Source organism: Xylocopa sonorina, chromosome 9 (assembly GCF_050948175.1).
Source record: "Xylocopa sonorina isolate GNS202 chromosome 9, iyXylSono1_principal, whole genome shotgun sequence".
In the NCBI taxonomy this organism is placed as follows: Eukaryota; Metazoa; Arthropoda; class Insecta; order Hymenoptera; family Apidae; genus Xylocopa; species Xylocopa sonorina.
In genome coordinates, this window is record NC_135201.1 from 1,511,765 (window position 1) to 1,524,600 (window position 12,836).

The following is a 12,836-nucleotide window of genomic DNA, read 5'->3' on the forward strand; positions in this document are numbered from 1 at the left end:
ATTTTACCGTACATAGTAAGGTAAAATGCAATATTTAGTTTAGTTTTATACTAGAAAATGTATTTGAATTTTCAACTATAATTATTCTAATTATTATTATTATTATTATTACTTTTATTATTATTATTTTTATGTACATGAACATATTATTATCATTGTCAATAACAATAATGATAATAAACTTAGAAAATATAACTTTCACGGACATGTGAGAGGCAGTTGAAAATTTGTAACTAAACCCAATAAACATAGTATCAGCACAATATTATGTATACAATGCCTTCACTGTCCCACGGACTTTGACAACATTTCTCTAGTCAAAAATCTATCGTTACAAATGCCTGCAGATGTGCCGACATTGCGTACCGGCGCATTCATGCTTCTTTAGAAGTACGCGTGTCGGTCACATGAAGGTACGGCAGAATTGCAGCACAGAAGCAATGTGCGTGGCACAGTATCTCCCTGGAATCAGAATGACGTCCGTATCACGCGATCCAGTTACGGATTGATTGCAAAATGGAATAAAGCCTATTATTTCTAATATCTAATTCAAGTTTTTTCATTATTATTCATATATTTTTCTAGTTGAAATTACTAATATACGTATAATATTCTTAATGAGCTATTGGTTAAAATTTGGCCTTTCTTTAATACATTTGTACATAATTTACATAATTAATTTTCTAATCTGATTTGCTTTTATAATATACCTTTAACATTATGCATCACAAACATATACAATGAGAATTCTACAAAAGCTAATAGAATAAAAGCAAATTTCTTAAATGTTCTACTTTCAGTGTTTCATGGGTTATACACTTTATCTTCTTGATTCCAGCAATCTGCAAACTATAAATCATTGAATTTTTCTTATTTCATATTCTAAACTACCGATTTTTGTGTATATTCAAATAACGTCCACTTTGTTAAAAAATTATTAATCTCAATATAAAAGATAATGTTCCAATACCAATCAATAAACAAAGCATTTAAAACTATTATTTTATTTTTTCTTTCTTTTTCGATTCACATATTACTTTTTGAGTTTTTCCATAGTACTATTGTTCCATATATTTAATTCTTTTTAAGCTGAATCAAGCATGAGCTGGTTGTGTGCTATAAATACAAGTTTATACAAAAATTAGAGAATTATTTTTTAAACAATTCCAATGTTGGCATGGATTCCAATGTTATTTAGACGTAGATGCAACTCTGCGAAAAATGATGAATATGCTGAACTTTACTTTGAATTTGATTTAAATTCACTCTATATTTTAGTAACTTGAATAACTGTTTTGGAAAAAATGTTTGCTTTAACGTTAATTGACTTTTTGTATATACCTAGTATATACCAGTATATACCAGTGACGGATAAATGACTACTTTTCAAATAAACATTATATTCTTTTCCAGAATATTATAAATAATACAGAATTTAGCATGGACAATAAAACATAACTAAATTAAAAAATAATTTTTATGTAAAAATTAGAGGACAAATTTGATTAAAGTCTAAAATGCAATTGTGGTTGGTTTAGTGTAAAAAAAAAGACAGTATAAGACTATAAAGTCTGCCTGGAATTAGTAGTATATCAATAGGAAAAGGCACTCAAGTGAAAATTGAAAACAAATATACCAAAAGCACATTAACATGCCAATGGCACGCATATCAATAATAATTATATGATAAGATGAAAAGTGGCTTATATCATAGATACGAACAATAATACCCATAATATATAAACTTTATCTTTCTTCTCTATACTGATATCAATACTAATTGTAGATTGACTCTTCGACATTTCATACCGAACAATTTTTCTCACCCAGCTGTATCCTCAAAATTAAATTAAATTTCATCGATATAAAATGGATATTGAAAGGTTATTAAAAGAAATATTTATAGAATAATAAATATAATTTGTTTTAATTGAAAGTTTTATTTTCCAAAAAAAAAGGGTTATTTTTATTTTAGTAGAAGATTAACCAATTATTAACAAATTTCTTGAATGTAATATCCCTTTTAAAATAGTTGAAATTGAACATATCAAAAGTAGCATTTATTAGTATATTTAGTGATCAGTTTAAGCTTATTATAAGGAAAGTTTGATCATTTTTTGGCAATTATGTTTTGTGGCAATATATGTTTTGTGTTTAATATAAAATTTGGTTACTTATATTTCTAAAAAAAAGTCACCAGTTTCATTGTTATAACACTGCAATAATTAATATTTCTATCCACAACATTTTTTGACAGATGACATGTACAACATGGTATCAAAAATGATATGTATACATATAATTTACATTATGTATGTATAGTATATTTACAGTGTATTGTAAGAAGAAAACTGTGGTTGAAAGGACAAAATAATTGACACACGCGTATCTAGAGTTTTACTCAATTGCCTTTCACCGTGAAGGTTCTCACACTGTAATACTTTATTGTACCGTTTGTCATAGAGAGACGATGCAACAGGGAAATGCACATGACCTGTTTCGGTTGCTCGTAATTTTGATATCGCTTACATTCGGCCATATTCTTCATTCAAAATGTGGCCCTCGGATTTCGCACAATGAATTTGGACTAATAACATCGTATCACGATACCGTTGTATCCTTGTGATCGATAATGGATACCATCGTACCACCATTGATACGAGATGCACTTTGCACTCCTTATTGGCAACTATCCTATCTGAAACACTCTTTATGCCCATCTGGCTCGGTGTTAACGCTTACACCATATTCATGCCGGACACTTAGGCATGCTTCTTGTGCCTTCTGTTCGTGAGAGATATATTGGCTGGTCTCTGTTCTTAATATTCGTCCCGTAACCGTATTCATATATTGCTCCTTCGGCCATTCTGTCTTTCTATCACACCCTTTCTAATACTTCCTTTACTATCCGTTGTATTTATAATATGCACAACTTAAGTATACCTTCATATATTAATCTAATGACAAAAAACGCCGTAGTATATTGGTAAAAAAAAAGTAGCTTCGCTAAATTTGTTCCAGCGTCTTCTTCGAATGCAAACATTTAACTTGGTCGTGGCATAACCTTCAAATTTCCAACCTCGCGTTTTTCCGGGCAAGGAAGATCTCGCTTTAACACATACATTTTGATAATTGCTCGTCCTGCATTTGTCAACAACTTCTTTCTCTGGTTCGGCGAGAAGGACACATTTCATTTGCTTCAATTGATACCGTTGAAAAAACACTCTCCGGGTCCAGAAAAACAAGGCTGATATTCTGTTTAACAAAACTGTAAGACTAAATAATTACACCTTCCAGCCTTGTAGGGATTGAGACATTCCGACAGAAGAAAAACCAAACTAGGAACGAAAAGGTCTGTATAGTAGACAATAACCTTAACAGACAAAAAAGTAGAAATTTGAACCGGTAAGTCCTTCAGCATGACAAAAGACAATAAAAATAAAAGTTAAAATTCTAATGATAAACCCATGGTCTTATAATGCTATAGAAACTATTTACAAATGAAGTAGATTCCTTAATAAATAACGATTTGACGACATTTGAAGTTTTTCCCAGGTATTTTAGTGTTATCCATGAAAACAGAGATTCTCGTCTTCGTCCGTGTCTCGTATCGCTGACAGGTAGGAAATCTCGTAATCTCATTCCGATTAGCCACATAATCAACTCAAATCAGCCCAACGGTATCCTATCGTGCAGCTTATCAAAGTGTCGCACCAAGTTTTGATTTGAGTCGCCACATCTTCCTTCAGTCGTTAGGGTCGTAAATGGAAATTGGGTTCTCATCAGCAAGGCGCACAGACTTTCTATGCATGCTAGGGTAGGGGTCGGCAACCTGCGGCTCGCGAGCCACATGCGGCTCTTTGGATGCGGCTCTTTAGTTCCATACGCAAATATTATTTATCTTATAAAAAAAAACATTTAAAAATCGTTCTGAATCGATTAACGAGAATGAGGCACCGATTCTATGTCCCAGCCACTTGTACTCGTTTTTCACCGCACTCCTCCGTGACACGCGTCGTCACTGTTGTCAGTCCGTCGGAAGCTCTCGAATGACGCCGTCGTCGGATGTTTCTATGTAGGTTTTAATTCGCTTTAGACGCAAGACAATTTGGCGTCTTCACCAGCGCTTTGGATGTGACGTATAGTTTGTTGTTTCAAGTAAAAAAATTAGAAGCGAATTATCTTCTCAAAGTTATGTATATATATATATAAAAACCGAAGTAAAGGTAGGTAACATAATAAGTATTATATTTTTAAAATACATATTATACATATTTTTTTCCAAATAAGATACCTAACTACTTTTTTGAAGTCAATACGAATTGTTAAAAAAGAAACAAAGTACTACTGTTGGATATTACTGCGAAAGTGTTTTTATTAAAATATATATTTAATAAATTACCTATTTTATTATTTATCTATTTTATAGCTTTTATTATTTAAAAATTAGCGTTAAAATAATAATTATAAGTGTAAGTACCTATAAATTGTTATTTAATAAACCTATTTTCGAACTCTGGGGATCAAAATAGTTAAGGAGGATCAAGCTTTAGATTGTTTATATGTTTGGCAATTTTCATTGATTTCGGCATAGCTGGGCATAACACCTTTACTCCTAAACTAAGTATCTAATATTTGCTAAAATTAAAAAAAAAAACTAAAATGTGTAGACTGCGCCGTGATAAACACGTTCTGACAAGTCCGTTCGTGCCAGTCGGCGATCACCACACACGGGAGGCGACCACAGTTGCGACGAAACTATGTACTTATAGTCAATCAGTACGTGAGACAGTGAGACAAACAGTGTTTCGTGTCTAAATTATTTATTTTAATAATTAAATTGTTAGAGAATTATTTATTTTATTTAAGTAAGTATTTTTAATTGGGAAATATGGTTGTAAAATGTTTTTTGACAAATTATGTTTCATTATGCCCAGCTTCTCGTATGTATTTACTTAGGTATACGTTGACATAGTAAATAATTTCAAAACTTGTCATCTGCAGTTTTGGATACCTAAATAATAATTTTAAAAATTCTTTATTGCAGCTTCACCGCAAGCATGGCATCTACAAAAAAAAGAGAAGAACTGAAGAAGAGCATCGAGAATTCAATCGGGATTGGACGGAGTTGTTCGCTTTCATATGCAACTCAGATGGCCTTCCGACTTGTCTCATTTGCCACGAAAAACTCGCACACAATAAGAAATCAAATTTAGAGAGACACTTCACTAAAAAACATACTCAGTTTGCTAATAAATATCCAGCCAGCGAAGAACGAAAAAAAGCTGTCGACGAGCTCCAAAAACAAAAATAGCAATCAAGTTCCATGTTAAGTAACTGGACGCAATCTACAAGTAATGTTAATCCGGCAAGCTTCGTGGTATCAATAGTAATTGCAAAAAAAGGCAAACCATTCATAGATGGTGAGTATGTCAAAGATTGCTTCATACGTGCATCTGAAGAACTGTTTCGTGATTTCAAAACAAATCAGAAATCTTGAAAAAAATCAAAGATTTGTCACTATCCGCTAAAACAGTACAAGATAGAACTAAAATGTCTTCAAATGTAACATATTTGCAGGTGAAAGATATTCAACTTTCTTCTGCCTTATTACTTGCTATAGATGAGTCTTGCGACATAAAAGACACAGCACAAGTTACCCTTTTTGTCAGGTATATGTCTTCCCAAGGTCAAAAAGAAGAACTTCTAGGATTGCTACCACTCTCGGGACAAATTGGAGGAGAAGATATAGCGAATGTTGTGCAAATATGCCTTGAAGGCAATAAGATCGATTTAAATAAAATCGTTTCAATAGCAACTAATGGAGCCAGAAATATGACAGGAAAAAATAAAAGGGCAACAACGATTCTTCAGAGCAAAATAAACCACGAAATTCTTACGTTTCACTGCATAATACATCAAGAAACGCTTTGTGCCCAAACATTTCCGGCCGAAACAGTTGAGGTCATGAATTTGGTAATCAAGATTGTTAATAGCATCTTGTCAAAAGCATTCTACAATATCATTGTCAGTTTAAAGAATTCTTAAACGAAATGGAGACTCAGTATTCCGACCTCCTTCTTCACAACAAAGTGCGATGGTTTTCCAAAGGTAAGGTGTTGAAACGTTTTGCTTCGTGCTTGAATGAAATAAATACATTCCTAAATGAAAAAGACATTAATCACCCTGAATTAGAGAACGACAAATGGTTGCAAAAATTTTACTTTATGGTGGATATCACAGCGAAATTAAATGAGCTGAATTTAAAACTGCAAGGAAAGGGAAACCCAACTTATGTTTTGGTAGATGAATTGGTTTGTTTCAAAGAAAAATTAATTCTTTTTGCAGAAGATATTCAGAGCGGCAAATTACTTCATCTTCAATTTCTAAAGCAATATTGCGATAAAACTAATGCAACTGTTGACACGAATTACTTCAGCACAGTTATAAAAAAAATTAAAGATGAATTTACTGACAGATTTGAGCAATCCAAACCAACTGTAGCGGCTAGCATCGAGGTATAATAGAAGACCTTTTTCGCTACAAGCAGCTAGCACGATTTATGGTATGCGCACAAATAAGTTACTTTTGAGAAGACGTCCTTAACGAACTTTCTCCGCATGTTAGTTGTAAATCTTAGTCGACAACCTCAGTAACACACGGGGACTCCATAAATCGAGGGTTTCCAAAAAGGGTCTAGGCCTACGGTCAAGAGGTTACAGCCTTGACGTGAGAGGAACCAGACCCAGCGGTAACCCCGCTACATTGCCAAATGTTAAAATAACAAAACACCCCCACTATACCTGCTGCCGCCCTTCCAAGTAAACGCGCTAAGCGCGCAAGAAGAGGCGGCACCTAGAGATAAACAAATACGTGATTGGCTAAGGTCGAAGCACCGACTTAGCCAATCATGCAACGCAAAGAATTTGTACAAACGCAGCTGCACACGAGAGAACCGAGAAAGTACAGTTGATCTCGAGAACTAGCCGAGTGCAGACGCTCCAGAAATAAAAGAAAAAAGTGAACATCCTACGAACCATCCGATCAGTCTAATAACGAACCCCTGGTGGAAAATTTACAGAGTTGAAAATAAAGTTGAAAGAGTTGGAGGTCCAGAAATGTATGTACGTATCGCAACAAAAGTGGACAGCTTTGAAAGAAATGCCGTGAGTTGAGGCACTTATATTCGATGCATGGAATAATTTTCCAGATTGCTACAATGAGGTGAAGAAGTTGGCATTTGGCTGACTATCTTCGGATCGACATATTCGTGCGAGCAAGCGTTCTCTTGCAATTAAAAGTAAAGTAAGAAGCCAACTAACAAATGAAAATTTAGAGTCGTGTTTGAAACTTAAAACAACAATTATGAGTCAAATTTATCCAAACTTTCTAAAACCATGCAAAGCCAACACTCCCATCGAATTTGTTTGCTCAATTGTTTGTTATTGAAGTAAAAGTTAGTGTTGTAAGTAAATGTTTAATTGTTTTAATTTTTTACTTAAATAATAAGTAATTATCTAATAATGCCATATATATGTGGCGGCCTTCCCACTTTCGCAACCCCCCAGTTGAAGCGACGACGCTTCGGTTGCTGTAGAAGCGAAGAGGAAAGAAGGAAGGAAAAGAGAGGGGAAGAACGTTTCGTCCTGGGCCTGCTAGTGGACTCATCATCAGTAAGGCTACCTAGCAGGCTCTGCTTTAGACGTTGACATTAGGATATTAGGATATTAGGGACAGGTCACAACTGATATATATTGGAAAGGATAGGTCATCGGGTACTTTCAGGAAAATGTAAACGGTGCTGTCCCTCTTGTGGCGAGAGTCGGAAGGCCGCCACATATATATTATCTAATTTGTTGTGAAAAACACTACTTATATATGAATAAATAGATATTTTTTCTTATGAATAAGTACATTAGTTTCTTTTTATCAAAAAACTTTATTTATGCGAGTACTATTTATTGTTGGCAAGACGAAATTTTGTGGCTCTTTAAAAACTTTGAAATTTTGTAAATTGTAATTTTTGACTCTTCCGACTCAAAGGTTGCCGACCCCTGTCCTATGGGGATTACGTGATCACACTCGCGGAGCGTGTCTCCCCGGATTTTGCAAACGCGACACAGAGAAATTTTTCACACATCGTCTACAGTTTTTCTAGCCGCGATTCAAAGATCAAAGATGTTGGACACTGGTCTGGGGAAATAACATTATCAATAATAACAGATAGAGGCTCGCCTGAACTCTCTTAAACATTTATTTACTAATGTCGACAATGCAAACATTATAAATAGACGAAACTGTGACTTTCAAGGGGACAATTTCAGCAAAACAGACTTGAAAAACATAATTGAAATCCTACTTATGATAAAGGGAAAAATTACAATAAGTAACTACTAAATACGGTGACAAGAATTATACTATCGCAGAAAGACACAATTTGTATTCAGATTTAAACATTTCATAAATGCCTACACGCTACTACCAAAGTTATTATTACCTATGTACTTAGCAGGAAATGCCAATTGTATCGGCGCGTTCTTCGTAGATAGACAGGGCCTGTTTGTATAATATTATATGATATTATATTATACAAACTAATAGGAAAGTGATTCCCATAACATTTACCTAAAATGATTTAGGAAAACTCAGGATTTTGCGGATCAATGCATCTCCGCTAAAAATGGATTCGGACAAGGTACAGCTAATTCCCCCGTTTTGTTTAGTATAATTCTACAATACACAACATGTATGGATTCAATAACAACCACGATATATTTGCAATAGCCTTCGTCGGCAATCTGTTAGTATACGCAAAAAATAGTAAACCTTCTAAAACGAAAACACAATTGTACGATATACTAAACGGAAATACAAATCTACTTCTACATGTAAAAACTAAAAATCAATACAAACAAATGGTAAACAATTTTATTCTGACCATACAGTCAGCCAAAAAGCTTTTTATACAGCTAGTTTTTTTTCGTAAAAAACAAATTATACAAAAACAAAAAATGTTTTCCTTAACAGTGTGCTTTAATATTACATTATAGAAGAATGCTATAATAATTATACAAATTTTAGAAATATTTATACACTTTTTTTATATTGACATGTTTACTCTTTATTATGATTAAGACTACATTGCCAATTACTACAGTGAATTTGCAGCGAAGATAAAACGTTTTTGAAATTTCGTATAAAAAAAAAGAATGCCAATAAGAGTAATGACATACCAGTATCTCTACGTAATGAAGTAATTTTTCTTCGAGAACGTGGAGATAGCTATAGAAAAATTAGTAAAAGTTTCAGTTTAAATTTTACAATGGCTACATATATGTATAATATATTGTTAAAAAGTATGGGGAAAGAAAAACTGTCGAAAATAGGTCACGATCAGATCGGTCGAAGGCATAGAAACGGTTAGAGATTCTTACTCCTACGGAGGCAACAAATAATTGATTTGCAAGTGCTCGAACTTTATGCAATGATATCCTGACAACTTCAGGATAGAAAGACAGTAAAACTGTTAGAAATATTTATGCCAATATTGATCGAGTAGAAAAAGCAATGGCATTTATTGCGGAGAGAAGTAAGAGAAGGAAAGATAATTAACAAGTTCTATAGCAAAGAGTAGGCGAAAAATATTAAAAAAAATAACCCAGAAACTGATAATAACTGGTAATAACCTAGAAGCTATTATTAAAGCCAAGGAGATGCACATGAATGCATATGTATTAAGGATGAGGGTGCCCTTTAGGGTACCCAGGGTACTGCTGGGTACCCTTTGTTTTTCAGAGAGGTCTAAAATCATCGATTATATATATATGTATATATAATGTATATATATATGGAATAAAGTTTCGCATAGACAATGACAAGCTTTACATTATATTTTTTTCTTACTTTTTCTTAATGATACCTGTACATAGTAAACTATTAATGGAAACAGTTTTTATGATTACACAAAAAGTGGATCTACAAATACTTTTTTCACTTAATGTATGTCAAATTTTGGATCCTAACTTGGACATACACACACGCACGCACACAAAACAAAACTATAAAATGAAAAGATAATGAGGTAGCTAGGGATATACATGGATTACGAATTAAACTTCTTCGACCACATTAACGTACAAATAGAAAAAGCGCGGAAAATATTTGTCAGCTTTCAACGATTATTCTATTGCAACAACCTAAACGCTGAAACAAATGTCGCATACGTGTTTCCGTATTTGGTATGGCACACTGATTTCACTTTGTTTGAATTGTTTAATGAATGTTAAAATGTTGAACCGAGTTTCTATCTTTGTTTAATTACTTTCTCGGAGTCACTGTTTATAGTTGTGTAAAACTTTATACTAAACGTTTGAAATTCTATTCTGCTCGAGGCAACATCGACTTATAATGCCTCGATATAGGAGTGTGGAACGGTGTCTAGACTTAAAGAATGTTAAACTTTACTAGTGATCTTTCGAGGATACCGATTGCACTCTCGAGTGACAACGCGTGGCCCAACATGACCGTAGCAGGTAATAAATCCAACTTTGACGTACATTATTTCAAAATTAGATAAAATTACAGCTCTTTGGGTTATTGACATTGCTACGGGTATGCATTTAAAGAAGTGGTGCACGCTTGTTTATGAACTCCTAAAGTTTTATCATTCTACTTTCAAATGTACAGAGTTTATGGTGCGGCAACGAAAATCATCTCTTATAAATCATTAATAAAACTAAATTTTATAATTTTATTTCTTTCCATTCAGAATGGTCTAATATTTCAGTGGATACAATGGAAAATTCATGAATTTCCGACAGAACGTGTCTTAAAGTATATTCAGGCAGATAACAACCATAAGCTTTAAGAATAGTATTTAATCATTTTTTTAAATAGACGCATAGTTTAAAAGTTATTTGAGATGCGTAAGTTATACGATTTACACTGTATGCATATAATTAAATAGCATTTTCTCTTTTTTCTTTTCTCCTTCTTCTTCGTCCTTTCACTATTAAATAAAACCAGAAAAAATAAACCAAAGATAAATGTATAATGTACCGTACTTTGTTATACATATTTAAAAGAAAAATATTTATATTAGTAGTCAATCGCCAAGAGTGATAAGATAAAGTTATTGTTACCATTGTGAGAAATATATATATATATATATATATATATATATATATATATATATATAATTATTATATAGAATCGTGATTCCATAAAGAGTTTTCATTTTCTAGTCGTCACGAGATCCCTATCTGAATTACCCTTCAAAATTCTTGAGCCCTTCGAAGGTGTCTCGTCAACCTCTTTTCGATGGTCTTCAGGCCCAGAGCTCTGTCCTTGAAAGGAGGTGGCGCCAACACAAACATCGAGGACTACCGTGAACCTGCTCCTTAATCGCCAGTTAGGGCTCCGTAACGTAGGAACGGACTTTCATTTACATACACTTTGTGCTGTTTGTAAATATTTTTTTATTTATTAACAAAATAAACGTTATAAAAAAAAAACATTGAACAAATTGATGATGACTATGTGCTGACATGTGACAATGACGGTAGGGCGAATGTTGTTAAAACTTACTTTCAATTGTTACACTGTGCAAGCGAACATAGGATATTACTGCGATTATAAAATAGTATCGGTGGCATTATATTTTTGACCTATCGTAAGATGTCAAAAGTAACAAGGGAATTGTAACGGGATTAGTGTTCGGTTCTCGAAATTATTAACTTCAATGCTCACCCCATATTTCGTCATGTCAAGATTTATGCATCGATCGAGGTGACTACTATGTTTCAGAAACGCCTTTAGTTTTTTCTACCATCTGTGTGCCAAATTTAGATGGTACCAAACAGACTGCGACTACATAGACACATTTTTTTGTTTAACGTAGGAAAATCCTCATGGGTCCTCCGGAGCTGGAGAAGCTGGGGAAGTTCCGGGGATATGCCGGACTCTTACCGGCTAAAACCCCACGGTGACCATCCTCGGCGCTGCTGGGAGGAGACCGGGCTATGGTGTCTGAGAAGACCCCCTTCCCGGAAGGGAGTGTGGTCGACGATACACACTGCTCCGTCCGCGGAATAAGTGATGACTGGGTCACGCATCCAACGCGTCCAATGGTTGATACGTTTCCCCAAACGCACCGACCGCGTCCCCCGGACGACACCCGTACAAATACATGGGATACGACCACCGAAGGTAGTCCATCCCGCACGGATGCCGTCGACGCCTCGGGCCAGGCGTGGCCCGGACGGACTGGGAGCCCCAAATGCGTCAGATCCGATACCATGATCCGACAAACGCCGAGTCATGGCCTCTGGTGCACTACATAGACACCTTCCATTCCATTATCTCAACACACTCTCAGACTAAAATTCTTGCCGGATCACAATTACCACTCCCAACAGCTCAACCACTCCCGACAACTCCAACCGAATATATGTAATTAAGTATGTCTTCGCTTTCTCATTAATTTCAAAACACATTCAGTCAACGCATCATTCACACCTTAAATCATTAAAGATTGTACATAGTATAAAATAAGACTTGAATATAGACAATTGAACTTAATTGGTAAGTTATTGGTCGTCGAGTAAAACGGTCAGTTTGACGGAGTACAATTACTGATTGAATAAACCGTACGCGGGGACGCGCAGTTAAAATTATTTTACTATGTTTGTCTTCACCACGAGGGTTCGTACAAGAATGCCTTCTTAGGCTGTTCGTGTTAACCTAAACCAGTGTTCCATAACCTTTCATCTTCCACGGCACATCAGCGGTTTTCCGATAATTCCGCGAACATACTATAAGTAAAAGTTTGCAAATAC

General features: G+C 34.5%; 1 protein-coding gene across 1 annotated transcript; it reads left to right on the forward strand.

Annotated features, from left to right (window-relative positions):
* The first annotated feature begins 5,326 nt into the window (after positions 1-5,326).
* Positions 5,327-7,449, forward strand: LOC143427170 (general transcription factor II-I repeat domain-containing protein 2-like). Its single transcript, XM_076901103.1, has 7 exons — positions 5,327-5,450; positions 5,537-5,976; positions 6,033-6,518; positions 6,905-6,963; positions 7,049-7,166; positions 7,211-7,224; positions 7,302-7,449. Exons 1-7 carry the CDS (start codon positions 5,327-5,329, stop codon positions 7,447-7,449), a joined length of 1,389 nt encoding a protein of 462 aa, XP_076757218.1.
* The last annotated feature ends 5,387 nt before the right edge of the window (positions 7,450-12,836 follow it).